The 18,133-nt window shown below is 41.5% G+C and overlaps 1 protein-coding gene across 3 annotated transcripts in view; it reads left to right on the top strand.

Annotated features, from left to right (window-relative positions):
* Positions 1-3,535: 3,535 nt before the first annotated feature.
* The window catches only part of HPSE2 (heparanase 2 (inactive)), a 688,711-nt gene continuing 674,113 nt past the window's right edge, over positions 3,536-18,133 (top strand). Inside the window, exons 1-2 of one of the 3 annotated variants that reach the window (XM_058697427.1) lie at positions 3,536-3,887; positions 6,797-6,954. In XM_058697427.1, coding sequence (XP_058553410.1) covers positions 3,598-3,887; positions 6,797-6,954 — 448 coding nt within the window. In that variant the 5' untranslated portion in view covers positions 3,536-3,597. The remainder of the gene's footprint in view (positions 3,888-6,796; positions 6,955-18,133) is intronic. The other 2 variants (XM_058697426.1, XM_058697425.1) reach the window with 2 other exon arrangements.

Genomic DNA, 18,133 nt, shown 5'->3' with positions numbered 1-18,133 from the left:
TTTATTCAGTTTAAACACTTGCTTTTTATTTTTGAAATACCATTTCAACTTTTTTTTTGGCTGTTAAATTTTTTTTTTTCTTTTGGGAAGTAATAGTGATAAATAGTTGATAGATTTTTTAAGGTTCTTGCTAGACAAAATAAAAAGTTGGCAAATATATGTCAATTCTTCTCCACTAATATTTATTTTGAAACAGTCTAGAAATCACTGAACAAATTAATCTTGAAGATTTTTTTAAAGGTTTGGGAACCTAGACTCCTAGATATCAAAGGAATTTATCTATGAGGACCATTCAGTAACATCAGGAAGAGCATTTCCAAGGAGATGCATCTAGTTCACAATAATTCATATTTTATACTGAGGCCCAATTCTTGTCCCCTAGGAAATTACAATTTAAGACAGAACAGAGGTACAGGTGGTTGCCACTCAGCACCTAGAAACTAATGTAGAAACCAATCTAATATACAGATTAATGAGGAGCTACTTACAGCATATAATTTAGGATTAGATGGGAAGTAAGACAAAAACCATGATATGGGGAAGGGAGGCTTTTTGGAAAGTGTAGCCCTGTGAAGATCTTTATCCACACTAGACCAAAGGACCAAACAATCAGGTCATCTTGGAGTCAACCAGGGCTATCTGGAACTCCTTAAATGTTATTGAATTGCTTTCTTTGCCTTGATGTCCTGAGGCTGTATATGACTAGAATTTCAGTGGCTAAAGAAGACGGTTTTCATCAGGAATTTTTTTTTAAAAATCACAGTTTTGTTGGTTTTGATTTTTGTACTACATATAGGTTCTGATGAGAACGTTAAATAGTGGTTAAAGTAACTAGGACACCAAACAATTATAGAATAGTTGGGTAAGTAAGCAAAAATCATGGATAAAGTTAATAATTAAGCAGTTTCTCATTGATCCCAAGTTCATCCTGAGCCCCAAGAGTACATATTTTTGAAAGGTACGTTAATTATACACATCTAGTAGGTGAGTGATCTGTTTCATTTATGTGGTTGTCCTCTGGTCCCAATGAATGTGGTTTCTAAAAGTACATTCACTTGTAAGCCAGGGTGTGTTTTGGCCCTTGGAAAATCTGACTCCTTGTTAAACATAAAGAATTGGTTTTAATTCTGAGTATAGCAAATAAACTAATGGCTTCTGAATTTGTAAGATAAGTATTTCCTAAAGGAGTTGACCAGAAAATACTAATAACTGGGAAAACAAATTACTGAACAGAAACCTAAAACAAAGGTACTGTGACAAGTAAAAGTCATATTATTTTCTTATTTATTTCTTCCTGAAAGCAGTACATGATTTTAGTGTGTTGAGCATGATTTGATTTACCATTAATTTATTTCATAGACATTTATTGAGTGCCTGCTAAATGTCTGGGTCTTGAGATACAAAGATAAAATCTGCTCCAGGCCGTCACCATCTTAAGGAGGTACTCAGTACACATCTTAAAATTACAATAATTTTTACTGGAACTTACACCATACCATACACCCACACACAAGAAACACATACATATCTTTAAAAAATTTTTTTTAATGTTTATTTTATTTTTGAGACAGAGACAGAGCATGATCAGGGGAGGGGCAGAGATAGAGAGACACAGAATCTGAAGCAGGCTCCAGGCTCTGAGCTGTCAGCATAGAGCCAGACATGGGACTTGAAGCCATCAACTGTGAGATCACGACCTGAGCCAAAGTCGGACACTCAACTGACTGAGCCACCAAGGCGCCCCAAAACCATACATATTTTAAAGGATTTAGTTGTGTTAGAAATTTTCAGGAACCAAAAGAAGCAGGCAGGCCTTAAGGGCCGAAGCCTACTTGTAATAGTTCAGTGTAACATCTTGGTTTTTAAAATCATCTTTAAATAATATGCCTTGGATTTTCTTTCTCCTTTGGCCTTATTTTATGCCGGTCTACTTCTATGAGGTCTTCATGGCACTTCCCAGTTTAACCCAACCTAACCTCTGTATTTCTTTGTTGCTTGGTTTGAAAGAATCTCCTCAGGGAACCTCAGCTGAAGGTCATATATTCCAGCCCTTTTCAGATTCCTGAATCCTGTCTGGGGGGAAAGAAGGGGAGACAGGTTGCCATTTCAGTTTTTGTGGTCTCTGAGACTGCCATTTGCACATCCACATTTGGGGAATCTGCATTTTAGAATTTTGCCTGTTTGATGTCTGGAGGCCCTGGGATGCTAATGAATACCCATTGTGGGTAGAATAGTGATCTTCATCTACCAAGTAGAAGGCCCATTTTGTTCCAGAAAGAAGTTGAAAGTGGGGCCCAACCATGTCACTACAGCCAACTGGGCCTTTTCACCCTGTGCTTGGGTATGGGACCCGTGGCTCTGCCTGAGAGGTGTGGGTCAGGGTCTGTGAGCTAGGGCCGGTGGTGTACCATGAGGCTCCTGGCTGTTCTGGAGCATCCAGGGACTATGTCTGGTCGGACACTGACTGTGACTCCTGGCCGAGTTTGAAAACCCTGCTGTGTTACTCTGTTCCTTTCCCACACCATAAAGGCGCACTTCCATGCAGGAGGGATGCCCGTGGTCGAGGGACTGGAGGGACTGGAAGGGCAAGTCTAAATGGGCTTGTGCAGCGGAGTGGCCAAGCCTTGGCTCAGATGGGCGAAGCCCCGCCCATAATATCCAAGCACCGACCAAGTGGCTTTGACTTGAACTAAGTCAGCGTATATTGAAGTCCCCAAGACACTTTCTCCTTGGCTGCAGTCAGAACGGAGCCATGCGCAGCCTGGGCCCTTTGCCCCTACCGGCGGATAAGCCCTTTGACCTGGTCATTCTTTGTATTCCTTCTGGCCACTGTTTTTACTAACGAGGTCAGAGGATGCTTCTGTGTGGCTGCCCAGCACGTCGCAGAGGTCCATACTTGTGTCCATGAAGTGCACTCTATGCTCTGGCAGGAATCACCATCGCTACCGCAGGACCCCCTTTGCAACTTAACCACTCTAGCTGTGGCTGCCTCAACCAAAAGGAAAGGGCCCAGCGCGGATGAAATGCTGTCCGGAGAAACAGGCGAACGGCGAGTGCGCAATCTTTACTCCAGCGCGCCCAGGGCTGGCGCTGGGGCTTTCCTGTCGGGATGGAAGCTAGAACCGCCCTCCCCAGAGCCTCCCTCGGAGGGAAGTAAAACCAAGACGTCCCGCCCCGTACCCAAAACGTTACAACCACACAGTTTCGATCCATCTCTCCGCTTCCTGACCCTAGAGGGTTAAATCAGGAGGGTACAACGCCACCCCTTACTCCTCCTTCCCGCCTCCCCCCTCCACCCCCTTACCTTTAAAAAGTTAAAAAATGTCTGCAGTTGAAATCTCTTAAAGGGGCGGTGCTGGTGAACGAGTACTCTTGGCACGAGTCGCTGAGAAGGCTGGCTAGGGGCGTGAGTTCGCTCCACCAGCACCAAAACACTGAAAAAAAAAGAGAGAGAGAGAGAAAGAGAGCAAGAGAGGGGGGAAAAAAGGAAAGGAAAAAAAACGGGGGGGGGGAGGCAGACAGACACACACTTTAGATAAGGACAATTAGTCACCAGTGAGACCCTGTAGGAAGAGAGGTTTAAATCAGAGGGATTTAATGAGGGTGCTCTGTGCCTTCCCTGAAGCCATGCCCTCTAGCAACTCCCGCCCCCCCTCGTGCCTAGCCCCCGTGGCTCTCTTCTTGGCTCTGTTGCTCCATCTCTCCCTTTCCTCCCAAGCTGGAGACAGGAGACCCTTGCCTGTAGACAGAGCTCCAGGTTTGAAGGAAAAGACCCTGATTCTACTTGATGTGAGCACCAAGAACCCAGTCAGGACAGTCAATGAGAACTTCCTCTCTCTGCAGCTGGATCCGTCCATCATTCATGATGGCTGGCTCGATTTCTTAAGGTAAGGCAGGGGCTTCCATGGATCATTTTTTTTTTTTTTTTTAAGTAACACCCCCCATCCCCCATTCCAAAGGGGGAAGAAGAAGAAGAAAATAAGCCAAGCGCATCTCACAAAGAGAAGAAAAGAGGTTTTCCTTCTCCTGGAATATTTGCTGTGAGGCTTTAACTGGTGATTGAGAAAAGCAATGTTTTCTATTAAGATGCACATGTTTGCAATGCAGAAGGCATTTCAGAAACTTATCAGTTATGACTGAAAAAATGTTGTGCTTACATATACCCACAATTAGCCTCCCTGTCTCCTTCTGAAAAAGAAACAAGAGGTTCAGGGCAGTTACAAAAGTGAAGAAAAGGTCTCGAGCAACAAAGACCCGAGAGGAATGGGTGCGTGTGTGAGAGAGTGTGTGTGCCTGTGTCTGTGAGTGTTCAAGCGGGGGATAGCACGAAAGTGGAATTTTCCACGAAAAGATCGATTTGTCCGTTCTCTCCCACTCCCAGACAGAAAACGAATTTAGGCAGAGGCTTGAGCGGTGGGCAAGTTAGATCGGATATTTTAAGTTTTCTTTTATATACTCCGCTGTCCTCTCCAGACTTCAGGACTTTGTAAGAGGCTTTTTTATAGACCGAATGGCCCCCCAGTCCCTCCTCCTTAAATCTCCTGCGGTAACTGCATAGTTTGGTTTTTCTTTAAAGAAAAAAAAATTCTCGCTCCAGTGATAGGGTATATAAGCAGAGCGGAAAGGGTCCTAGAAATACTCCGGGGATGTTTCAGAGGTCTGAACCTGGCACCAGCGGATTACCGAACCGCGTGGTTTGTACCATGGACTCCCCTCTTATTCAAGGGCTTGGAATCTAATTGGGCTCACTCTCTCCCTGGGTTGTTACTGTGTAGCAGTTAGGCAACTAATCAGGGACAGTTGCAGTGCAAAAAATAAATAAATCGTCTGCAATGTCGAATCCAAGTGTTGAGTTATTAAAAATTCCCTCCGAATGGGAGCCTCAGCTGTGGGCTCCCCCGAAGAGCCCTGAGCGCTCTCCCAGTCCCACTCTTCTGCCGGGAGGCCGCGTCCGCCGCGCGTCTTTCGTGAGTATCTTTCACTCCTTTCGAAATCCGCTTTGGTGCTGGCGCGCTCTCGCCATTCGGTTGTGCGGGACCGCCGGGGCCTCGGCCGGGTCAGCGGACGCGGCAGGTAGCGGGAGGCGCCACGTGGAGCACTCCTTCCACGTGGAGCACTCCTTCCACGTGGAGCGAGCGTTGCAGTAGGACCAACGGCTGGTGTTGCTGCCGCTGCGGTCGTTTGTTTATGCCCGCGCCTCCGCTGGGAAGGCGGGAAGAGCTCCGCGCCGCCCGGCGTCCTCCTCGGGCCCTTGCAACGGAGCGCGTCTCTAAGCTCGTGTGTTGGTGGGGGGCGACGGGGTTTTCCGAAATACACGCCCCACCTGCACTGCACTACTCCAGCTGCGCGGACGCCCCCAGGCTTCTTTTTCCTACCTTCCTTTCTTTTTAAACCATCTTGTTAAATGCTTGCTGCAGAAAGGATTCTGGTAGGAAGCTTTTCGGGGAAGAAGCCGTGGCGGGGCGCATTTGCATTAGCTGTACAGGCTTCCGGACGGACGGTGGTTGGAAATGCCTTTTCCGCGGGGCCGCACTCGTGCCGAGGCCTCTGCCTGTCGCGGGCCCGCGCGACGCCCAGACGGCGCCTGTCCCAGAACTCAGTCTTGGAGTCCTCCGCCAGACGTTCCCGGCCACCGGGCTTCTCGGTGCGGCAGTGCGCGGCTTTCAGGAACTCTCCGAAATTGGAGTCCCCAGCTTTTTTCTCTCATACCCACCTCCGTTATGATCCTCTGTAATTTCTCCATTTGGATTTGGATTTTCAGGACCTGAGCCAGCAAAGCGTTAAAAATAACTTACAGATCCAGATTCAAATTCTTTGGTGCTAAGAGCACTTGCACCGCTCCTTCGTCACCCCTTCCTGAAGTAGCGGTTGGCTTTTAAAACTGCTTACTTATGGAAATCCTGAACCTAAATAAACGTAAATGCTGGTGTTCTGATGCTCTTCGAGTGCCCTCAGACGAGCAGGTCCACATTTCGGCAAACTTCACTTTTCCAAGAGTTGGCTTCCAAAGGGCGCCACGAAAAAGATGGAGTTGAAGTAGAGTGGAGAGGAGGATGTTACCCCTCCTGAGAGCCGGCTGAATTATTTCAGGGCCCAAAGAGACATTGCTTTTACCGTGCAAAGCCCGGATGGGGAAAGTTCTCAGAAAAGCAGGGATTTACCCCGGCAATCTCTCGCCCAGTGTTAGGGAGATGGATGCAGTTGTTACACGACAGTAGTATTAAAGGAAGATCAACTTTAGCATTAAAAAAAGAACCAACCTGACCTCAGGTACCTGCTCTGAAAGAAAGGAGGCCTGTTTCACCTTCTCCACTGAGGTTGCAGTGCCCCTGGGGCAGGGGATGCAGATTCCGGCTTCCAGCCTGTAAGTTTGGCAAAAGTCGGAGCTCTGCAGTCCACGCGCTGCGCGTCTCCGCCAGGAGCGCTTTCCCGGCAGTGGCAGAAGCTGGGCGACTGCGCCTAAGCCCCGTGTTCTCAGCAGAAGTGCCCCCCCCTCGGCCCCCCACACGCACTGCATTAACAAACAGACTAACCGACTGGGAAGAAGTACCTTTGGCGAGCGGCGTCGGGTTGTCTGAGGGAGGGGACCGCGGCCGGCTGGGCGCAGGAGGCGTAGCCCGGGGAGCCAGGCGCACGCGAGACGCCGGGGCCCGCGCGGGTGGCGGGCTGGGGCTGACACGGCCCGTAGCCTCGGCCGGGTCGCTCTCGGAGAGTGGGGAGAGAGCCGTGGTCGGCGCTCCGCTCCGGGTCGCCTCTCACCCCGGATCCTTTTCTCTCTCTTTCTGTACCCCTGCAGCTCCAAGCGCCTGGTGACCCTGGCTCGGGGACTTTCGCCCGCCTTTCTGCGCTTCGGGGGCAAAAGGACCGACTTCCTGCAGTTCCAGAACCTGAGGAACCCGGCGAAAAGCCGCGGGGGCCCCGGCCCGGATTACTATCTCAAAAACTATGAGGATGGTGAGAAACAACTTACTTCCAGTCTAGCGGGATGGGGGACGTTTGAGGAATAGGAGCGAACTCTTGCTGGGGGGGGGGGGGGGGGGGGAGAGAAGGTGGGTGGGTAGCCGGCTTGGAGGAGAGCCTGGTAGCAGCTCCTCTGAAAAGCTGGTAGCTGCGGGCTAGGGGACACTGGAGTGTGGCGCTTCTGACGCGATTCCGCAGAGGGGGTCACAAGTTGTCCTGGTCCAGGCTGCCGGCCTTTCGCTGGGCGGCTGCGCTCCAGGGCCGAGACGTGGTGGCCAGAACAATTAGCAGGCTGGTCCTGTGGGGAGATTAGCGGGTTTTTTGAGAAAATTCAGACAAGTTCATAGGCTACTAAAGGATCAGGGTCACGTTTGATTCCTAAAACTCTAGAAAAAAGTGCTTTCTGTTTTTTTCTTATTTCTTGCTTTCCTGAGATGAGGATATGGGTGATTCAGCCTCTTTTGAAACCCACTCTAAAGTTTTGTGGATAATACCTTTTAGATTGGACCTTTGTTAGGGGATGTTTGAAAATCTCCACAGTGGGTTCTCCTTCAGACTGCCTGATGTCAGAGTCGCATTTTTTTTTTTTTCTGTTTTAAAATGAGATTGTGTAAATGCCAGCCTTCTTTCTTGCCAGGATCGAGTAGTTAAGTGTTGGAAGGGCTTTGAAAACTCCAAATCATATTACAGTGTGAGAGACCAATCTTTTTAGGTTTGAACAGTCTCATTTTTACCAGGAAGAAATGAAAATGGCATTTTAAAGTTTTGTTTAGAGGGTATAGTATTAATATATATGAACTTTCTTTGCGGAGAGAGGGACATAAGTCTTTCAAATAGTCAAGATGGGAACTGGTGGGTCCTCAGCTATGAGGCTGTTTAGATTGTATAAAAGAGGTATTGGTGCCCATTCTTGGAGGGTTATCTCTTCTCTGCTGTCCTTTCTCATAAGTGAGCCTCAGTTTTATTTTTAAAGGGCTCAAGGACAGGTTCTTAGAGCTCCCTGGATTTTGTTACATCTTGTCCTTGTAAATCAGCAAAACAAGGAAATGTCGTTGTATATTCTGGGGTTTCACTGAATGGGAATTCTGGAGAGATATATTTCAAGAGTGGCTGAGAAACTTTTTTTTTTTTTTTAAGTGTCAGAATGGAGAAAGAGCAAAGCTGAGACTTCTTGAGTTTAAAGCAAGAATAGGACTTACTCATAACATTTGCCAAAGTGTATAGGAGTTTAAGGTGACATCTTTTCAAAGGTAAATGTCATTACCATAAAAATGTGGATTGCAATAGATTTTGCTGTCACTTAGCATAAAATGCTGAAAGGTAAAAGCTAATCCTGAACAGCACCTCTGATGGTAACTTGACCCAGGGCCTTATAGCTTCCAGGGTCACTGTCAACTCTGTGCTCAGACATGAGAAGGGAGAGTATTACTGGTTTTCCTGATGAAACAGCTCTGGTTTGAATCCGTGTGAACTACTTCTTTGGTTTGTGGAAAAATGTAGAAGAGCCCCAAGAACCACTGACCATTATAAATTATAGGAATTGGCCTTTTTCTCCCAAACATGTACCTAGGATTATATTACCAATTCATTGAGAACATGAGATCTGCTTAAAATGAAGGATACAATTTGTTTCCCTTTGTGAAAGGAGAAAGTGGGCATCATGGGGAGAAAGGAAATTGGCAGAAAGCCGTGCCCCATAAAACTTCATAGCATTTAGAAAAAATCAGAAATCGAAAAGATCTAAGAGGTCATCTTCAATCTTCCCACCATTTCAGGGGCCAGTACAGGATCATTCCATATGGAATCCTTTTCTTGTTTTGTCCAACCTGGTATTAAATATCTCTAGGAATGTAGTTTTTATCACACTTATGGGAAAGAGTTCTTCTGTCCCGTAGGTTTTTGCCAGCATATTTATCCTGAATTTTTTTTTTAAATACAGTATTCTCTAAATATTTATGACTATTTCTTTTTCTTTCTTTCTTCTTTTTTTTTCTTTTTTTTTCTTTTTTTTGCATTTTTAAGACCTCTGTCTTCAAACTAATTTGTCTTTGGTGTGAGTGTCAGCTTCAAAAAAAAAAAAAAAGGTTTCCTGATAGCTGTTTTTTATCTAGACTACCTGGATTTAATTCCTTTAAAACTTTCTTTAAAGTCAGTACTTCCAGACGCTAATCTGTTTTATTGCTCCTAGCTGAACTCCTTTTGATTTATGTCTCTCCAGTAATAAGATGCTCTGAACTATGTCAGTATTTGAGACCTTAGCAGAGTTAAAGAGAGTAGGAGTGCCCTATTTCTGCCCTTTGATGCTCAGATATCCTTAAATCACCCATATCGTCTTTGTTGTTGCATGTTGCATTACAGAATTTAAGGCAAAAATGTTTTCGGTATAGTCTTAGTAATTTTGCAAACATTATACTTTAGTTGTCACTCTTTATCCAGTGATAATTATCTCATCATGAACATCTTAAAAATAATTAGGTCTTCTTAGCAAATGGCCCTGTAATAGGCACTTGGGCATAAGCACCTTATTAAAAAAAAGATGTATTGACTTAAACATGATACAGAGTAATGACATACATTTTGAGTAATAAGATACCCTACTGGCAAATTATGAAATTGAATGCTATAGTTAAGAGAATATGGAATTTGGATTTAGAAAGCCTATATTGCAGGCCTCACTCTATCACTTTTGATGGTGTGGCCCTGGGCTTGCTGCTTCTCTGTAGCATATGGATGATGATAATACCTGCTGTGCATTGCTTCTGTGAGGCTTTTAAGAAGTAATGTGTGTAAAATATTGTGTCAGTTACAAAGCACTATATAAAGACTAAGGATCTTACTTTTATTAAGGGCAATTTCAGAATATTTATAACATTTAATATTTTAAGGTGGGATTAAGGAGTGAATAAGATTTGATGAGACAGAAATTTATACAGAAGAAAGGAGATAGAATTGGGGAATTGGTAAAAAGGATTAAGTGAATATAGGGAGAATTGTTTTTAAGGGACCCAGGTAGAGAACAGGGTGGCTTACTTTTTTTATGGTAATGAGACAAGAGACTAATCTTTAGTTTTGTTATATGCTAAGAGTAAAATGAACCAATAGTACTTGGGTAAAATACACTTTTATAGTTAATGTATTCATATAACCACCTTGCTGTGATTTGTTGTTGTTTCCCCCTGAATTAATAGGGCAGTTAAGTCAAGTGGCTTCTATTTTCCAAATACTTTTAAGCACTTTAATGCCACTGCATTTTCTCTAACTTTCTAAAACTATTGTTTACGTATCACTTTGGGATGGTCTCTGGTTACTCTTTTAATACAGTTATCTACTCTATGCTTAGGCAGCTTGAATTTCATACAAACATGGTGATGATGGAAGAAATAAAAATAGGATTGTTTTTTTATACCTTGGAATCTTACCTTTTTCCTTACCTTTTGTACACACCATTTTTTATGCACATCAAAAGCCAGCTTAATATCTAAAATATCATACATATTATATCACTCTTCTCAGAATTTCTGATTATTTTTGGATTGCTTTCAGAAAATGTTCAAACTCCTCAACTTTACATTCAGAGCCTTTCACATTTCAACTTCAGCTTACATTTTGGATCCTGTGTTTTCATATACTTTTTATTACAGTCCTTGATTTTCATTGTCTCCTTAAAGCACCCTCATTATTTCAACCCTATATCTTTGTTCAGCCAGATATCTCTGCTTCGAATGCCTTTCTCTTGGCTCTGTTCAAGTCTCACCCCCTACCCAATTCCTGAAGGCCCATTGCAAATGTCCCTTATTTTCCCAAGGCCTTTCCTGAGCATGTCATTGTGTAGTGATCTCTTCTTTCTGTGGACCATTGTAGCTTTTACTCTTTATGTTGTTCTTTTTGGTTCCTTCTGCCTTGTTTTGCTCTTTAACTTTTCACATGTATATGAAAAGTTTTCCTTTCTATTAAATGCTTTACCTTTTCAATTAGAATTCACATCTTTATAGGAAGGGACCATATCTAATTATTGTCTATTTTGAAATGTCTAGCATTATATAGAGCTTCGGCAAATATTTTTGGATATATATTGGGTTAAGAGCACTGTTAAAGCCCTAGGAAAATGGAGGTGATTAATGAAGAAATGAGTGAATCAGTATATGAAGATTCTATTCCTTTTTTACTTTCAATGCACAATCTTATAAGTCCATTCTTAATACTTATTTTAATGACATTCTTCATTATTTTAACCATGTACTCTTAAGTAGTCTAAGTCATCTTGGTTTCATGCTATGCATTAAATCAACCTTACCACCTGGTTTAAAGCCTTGCACTGGACCTATACTGTTTTTATATTGTATCTGTTTCTTCTTTGCCTTGACTTTAGCTTTTCCTTGTTAGCGTCTTATATAGTTTTATGCCTGATTTTCCAATTCCTGATTTAATAGTTCTTTTTCACAAACTTTGAAAGTTGTTTTTTTTAATCTCCCTCATCTTGAAGATTTTCTCTTCAGAGACCTTCTCAAATTCTAAATGATGAATGTGAGTGCACTTTATACACTCTAAGGCACTATATGACTATTATTATTGTTCGTCTTTCTCCTGAAAGTTTTCCCAGTTTTAGAGGTGAGGTCGTTAATTCTTTTTCTTTCTATTTCCTTTCCATCAATCAAGACATAAGACCTAAGAATAGCACAACTGCCAAAATACATATTTGCTTCGAACTTCCCTACCTTTTACCATCTCATTTTATTTCACAGAAAGGTTTCTTGAAATTCAATTACATTTAACAGGTATTTATTGATTATCTACTCTGTTTAGTTTCATGCTGGGCAAAGAATGGAAGAATATTGAGATAGTGTCCCAAATCACCATTAGGACACGACAGTAATAATTGCTATAGGCAAGATCTACTAATCAGTGTTAAAATAAGTAGGTGAGACCTTAACATAAAACTGGATATTTGCATAACTTCAAAGCATGTCTCCCATAATATATATTAATGAGTTGTTGTGGTGGTTTTAGTTTGTGTCCACAAAATCTTCTTTGTCTAGGAGGTAGAACGTAACTTTTGTCCCTGTAAGTGTATGCTGGATTTGATGATTTGCTTCTGAAGAAGAGGGTCTGTAAAAAGGAAAAAACTAACTTGACAGTAGAGAAGTGGACAGACATCATTTCAACAAAGTGATCAAGCTTAATATAAACAGATAAGTCATGTTGATAATCATGTATTCCCTGATAAGATATGATGAGAAGGCACATCACCTTTATGATATTCTTTGCAAGAATTTCTAATAATCTGTAATTATGAAAAACACTAGTGAAAACAAACTGAAAGACATTCTACAAAATAACTGACCTATACCCTTCAAAAGACACTGTCCCCACTGTCAATGAACTAATAACTTAATTAGTGAGATAATGTTTATACTGATAAAACTTAAGAGTAACTCAGAGACAATATGGAAAGAAGTACTAAGTGAGATATAATAGTTTGCCAAGTGTAACAGGAAAAGTAGAGATGAATATGGGCCAGATTTCAATAGGAGTTAGGTTGGGCCTTGTGAAAGATAGGTTTAGGCAGGTAGAGACAAGAAGAGAGGACATTTAACTGAAGGGAAAGAGCATGAGGCAAAGTCTAAATATGTGTTTGCGTAGTAAGGAGACCATCCTGGCTGCACAGAAGGTACATGTTAGGAATTATCTTAGTTCATGTTGCTACAACTATGTCATTTTTCTTTAAAAAAAAATTTTTTTAATGTTTATTTCTTTTTGAGAGAGAGAGAGAGAGTGAGGGACAGAGCATGAGCAGGGAAGGGGCAGAGAGAGAGGGAGACACAGAATCTGAAGCAGGCTCCAGGCTCTGAGCTGTTAGCACAGAGCCCGACACAGGGCTCAAACTCACGAACCGTGAGATCATGACCTGAGCCGAAGTTGGACACTCAACTGAGCCACCCGAGTGCCCCATATGTCATTTTTCTATAGAAGCCTATTTGCACATTTTTTTGTTAATTCAGAAATGTTTGTATTTAAAAAATATAAAAAATAAAGTACATCTTAGAAATGATTCTAAGAAAAGCTCATATTATTAGAATTATGTCTAAATTAAGTTTTAAGAAGTTCTAATGTATTTTTGTTAGCTCCAAAATATGTAATTGAAGAAGAAGAACAAGGAAGTACATGTTTGAGGGAAAAAGTTGGTTGGGTCAGTCTAGATTAGATTACGAGAATCTTGAGTTTTAGGCATAGCAAAATAGTATTGTTCCTATAGAAAAGTAGAGGCTGTTATAAGTTCTCTTATTCCATTGAAGAGGAGAAGGACATGTTTTCAACATGGGCAGTGACCCTTGCCCTCTTTTTAAAATTACTACACATGTTCACATACTCTAGCTAAAGTGTTTTATAATTGTACTTGGTGAAGTTTGAGTTATGAATCATGATTGAATTTAAAATTGCACAACTTAAAATTTAAATTTAGGGTATATAAAAGAAAAGGCTTTGGAACTTGCTTGATAAGTTTTACATTATCCTTCTTATAGAATAATAACAGGCTAATATTTTATAATATTCATTCATTCATGAATTTACTCATTGAGCAGGCATCTAGTTCCTCTTTGACACTGAGGCTGAGAAGATGAATGGGGCCGAGGCATTAATGTCAAATTACACACTACTGATCTCTTGTCACTTTAGCAGTCGCAGCCAAAAGCAGTTGCTGGAGATTTTTAGGCTGAAGAAAAACTTCCAACTTCTTCATTTGGTATTTCATGATTTGTCTGCCAGCAACTTTAGAAGGATTTGATTCAATTTAATATTTTATTAAAGGGTGTCAGAAATCACCTGAAGTTTTATATATGTTTTATTCTGCCTTTTAGAAACAAAATGGATGCATTTTCTGTAATGTTTAAAAATTTGGTACCCAAGTCCCGAGTGCTAGCTGAAGCTCACTGTGAATTTGAATATGGCGTCTCACAAAGATGTAGTCATCCTCTCATTTAGCCACAACTTAATCATTGTGGCCATCTGTAGAGTGCTGAAAGTGGTAGAGATTAGGAAACTCTGGGATCTGTTACAAGTAAAGGTAGCTTGGTTAATTTCAGGGAATCAGAAAGTCCAGTAAATAAACCTTACAGTCACAGCCACATTTGTATAATTTATCACCTGGTCATTGGGATCAAAGGTAATGCAGACAGTTATGTGTTCCTGAACAACACAATTGTGCTACTGTTGCCAATACGAAATATCATTTCTCTTGCCAAATGAGTTTAAATTGTCTCTCCTGTTTTCCCAAGCCCTCCTGATGGGATGAGTACTTCATAGAAGAAGAGACATTTCTTTCATGATTCCCTGGGTCTGATCAGGCTGCCAGTCACATGGTCCGGGTTCCTAGAATCAGGAGCCTCTTCTGTGAATCCTTCATCAAAATGGATTAACTTCGGTGCTTTGTAGTGCCTTAATCAAGTTTTCAGCTATCTCAGTCTATAAGGCAGTGGATTGGGAACACCGAAAGGTGTGTGTGTGTGTGTGTGTGTGTGTGTGTGTGTATGTGTGTGAGAGAGAGAGAGAGAGGGAGGGGGGATACTAGCATGAGAGAATTTGGTGTGTTTTATTTCTTGCACTCATCTGTGGATAGTGATGTAGTCAGGGTAAATACATATTTCTAGATTAGTGGTTGGTGTAAGAAGGTATAGGTACCTTGTTGAACTCCGCTGTCCTTTGGTTTCATGATTTGGTTGAGTGAGGTTCAGTTCTGTCAGTTTTCTTCAATTTAGTATAGTGAAAAACTGTAATTTTGCTTAATTTAATAACGTTTTAATATAATCAACTCTGTGCCAAGCTTAGTGCTAGATATTGGGGCTACCAAGAGGAATAAAGCATGAACTGCAGTCTCAGGTGGGCTTGCCTGGAAGGTGCTTACTGAATCGGTGGGCTGGGGTGGCCAATCGTCCCTCCCCCCGAAACCTGGATGCTTCAAGGCCACATGCAGGGTTTGCACTCGGCCCCCTGCCAGGTCTGGAGGCTGGGCACGTTGCAGCCGGGCCGGGGAAGATTGGTCCGAGCCAGACTTTGCACAGCAGACCACGTCCTCGGCTCCTCCTCTCCCCCACCTCGGGCCAGCCCCTGACGGTTTCTACGAAGAAATACTCCCCCCAGTATTTTTACTATGTCTGTAATTTTCCTGTTTTATATTGGGAAAGAAAACTATGGTCTTGTATATTTGTAGAATTTCAGAGTGGTCTCAGTATTATCTCTCTACTTCAGTCAGATTAATCTTTGCTTAGTCCCTCCACTTTGCTTATATATCCTCCACCTTGAACATTCCTCTTCCCTCTTGAATTGAAAATTTTACTTGTCCTTCAAAGCTCTGCCTGTCTTTTCTCTTATTAAGCCTTCTGTTAAGCCAATCCCCATTCATCCCTCCTCATTTTCTGAATTTTTCTGAAATTCTTCTCTGAATCTCATTTAGTCCAAGTGCCCCAGAATTGACGTTTGATTAACTTAAGCAGACATCATTTTTGTCTCTAAGAATTTACAGTCAAAACACACTGGTATTGACACACATAAAAATCCATATAGAGATAACTATCAACCCACTGCATGGAACAGACACTTTAAGTCAAACAAAGTGTTTATATTATTTACAAACCTTAATACATGTGTTTTGCTTTTTATGGCAAAGAATAAAGAGTAAAAAATGTAAGCTGCATATAGGAAAGATGGAGTACATAGCTATATGTATATATTTGTATTGAGGATGTTTGTATTGTTGGGGATTAAACCAGTGTCTTATTCTCATTTGCCCTGGAAAGGCAAAAATGCCTTGAAGTATCGAAGGTGAGATTGGAAAGCTGAAAAAAGGTAAATTGCCCAGAGTTGTGGCATACTCTGAAATAAGAGTGGATATTTTTCTGTAGCTTAATGATAGTAATGATATATTAATAATATTACTTAATGTTATTGAGTGCATATTATGTGCCAAATATTATTTTAAGGAATTTACATGCATTAACAAATTTAATTCTCTTATCAATCCCATGAGGAAAGCACTGTTTTTTCCCACTTGACAGATGGGGGAACGAGGCACAGAGTGGGTAACTTGCCAAAGACCACCCAGTGAATGAGTTGGGTGACATCAGTTATTAAACCTGCAGGCTTAAATATCTTTTCAGACACATAAGACATACAAGAAATAATAACAACGAGAACTAGATAGGATACAGTCAAATGTTAAATGATGTAGGACAAGCTGTAAGGACTACAAGAGTTGAGAGGAGGTTAAGTGAGAGCTAGAGTAGTCAGGACAGGTGCCTTAGGAGGAGGGCTCTTGACCTGGCCTTGAGGATATATAATAATAATGCCAATAATAGATACTGTTTGTTGCACTCTTAACTGTGCTTTACATATGTTACTTCGTTTAGTTCTTAAATCAATCTGATGAGAAGCCTTGTGTGTGGGTACAAAGAACCTGAGACTCAGAAAAGATGTGATTTGCTCAAGGTCATAAAGATGAGTAGTTGGTAGAGCCATAATTAGAACCTAGTCCTGTCTTCTCTTTACCCTGCTTAGGTAGGAGAGGGGTCCCGTCTTTGACTCATTCATTGTTTTATTCATTCATCCATTCATCTGTCTGGCACTCAAAAGCCCTATGTTAAACATTGTCAGTCATTAAAAATATGTGTGCCATAGGCCTTCCCATGAGAATAATTGAAAGTCTTGTGGGTTAGAACACAAAATAGTTGTTAGGTAAAACAACAAAAGAATGTAATCATAGACACATGAACAATTGAAAGAGATGGTTGTCACACTTTATGACATATTGAAGTAATAGAACAACAACTGAGCTAATGTGGAATAGAACTTACTAATTTCTCTGGGAAGGAGGTATTTTTTGAAATGGATGCATTGAAGAGAATAATAGAAATGGATAGTGTTATTGACATAAGGGAAATGGCAGGATAAAAAGCAGAAAAATAAGTATATTTGAAAAAGTTGTTGGAAGGTTACAGTCAAACTGTTGGGCAGTTTTAGAATTATTATTATTTATTTTTTTATTTATAAATGGAACTATACTCTGCTTTAAGTTCTAGGCCCAGTGAAACCCTGTGAAGAGTAAGGGAATGGAGAAGGGTAAAGTTTCAAGAAAACCCTTTATACCTCCCTCTGTGTCTTTCTCTTTGAATTGAGATTGTGTTAAATTCAAGTGGAGAACACTTTTATAGTCACTTAAAATGAAGAAACCAAGGAACAAAGAGGTTTATAATTCTACAAAAAGTCTCAGGTGTGATTTAAGTAACTCTGCTGTTAAGTGGCAGAGCTGTTGTTGGACCCAGGACATTCTCAGTCTGAAGTTGGTCATTGTCACTCTCCTTATTATAGCCTAACAGCACCATGTTCCTTGTTCTTCTACCAAGAAAGCTTCCAAGGCCTTTCCTCGGGATTTATATTAGCTTGAGTCTGATTTGAAAGTTTGAGAATGGGGCTATATGAAAAGTATATTTCCTTTGTGGCAGTTTCCATCTGGTTTGGTCACTTGTCACCTCATTCTGTCACTTCTCTTTCAGTTCCCTGTCTCTGTCCTCTCTCTGTCCTGCTGCCTGATTAATCTTTCTGAAGCTCCACTGTCCCCCTTTAATTGCCCAGCTAGAAAACTTTAGAGACATCTCTTGTCTGCTCACTCAAGTTCTCACTCTCCTCTAGTTTTCCAAGGCCCTCGAGAGTCAGCCTCTCTCTCTGCCTTCATTTCTAACCCTTGGATTCCCCACTCTATCATCTGTTTGCCCACTTTCTACCACTTTCTGAATTCTTCCTACCTTGCAAATCTCTGCTCAAATTTGTCCTCCTCCTCTATGAATTCTTCAGTACTCAGCTCAAAGTGATTTGATTAATTTATTCCCTCATGAAACATTCATCAAGCCTGACTTTCTGAGGCTTTTATTATCTAAAAATCACTCCTTTGCCATGCTCTACCCTTAGATTTTAGATCACTGCGAGAGTGGTCATTGTATCATTTCTTTTGTTTCTATAACATCTAGTGGAGTGCCTTTTACATAGTAGCTCTTCAGCAAATACTTGTTGACTTATCTGCCATTTATTTGGTAGCTTAATATATTAAAGGGAATAAGCTCTCTTATGTTCATTGTTTTTGCTTTATAAAAATATTATAGGATATTTCTGGTTAATGCTTAACTTC

Source organism: Neofelis nebulosa, chromosome 13 (genome assembly GCF_028018385.1).
Source record: "Neofelis nebulosa isolate mNeoNeb1 chromosome 13, mNeoNeb1.pri, whole genome shotgun sequence".
In the NCBI taxonomy this organism is placed as follows: Eukaryota; Metazoa; Chordata; class Mammalia; order Carnivora; family Felidae; genus Neofelis; species Neofelis nebulosa.
The sequence above is the reverse complement of the archived record's forward strand: the minus strand, read 5'-3'. Positions and strand labels throughout refer to the sequence as shown.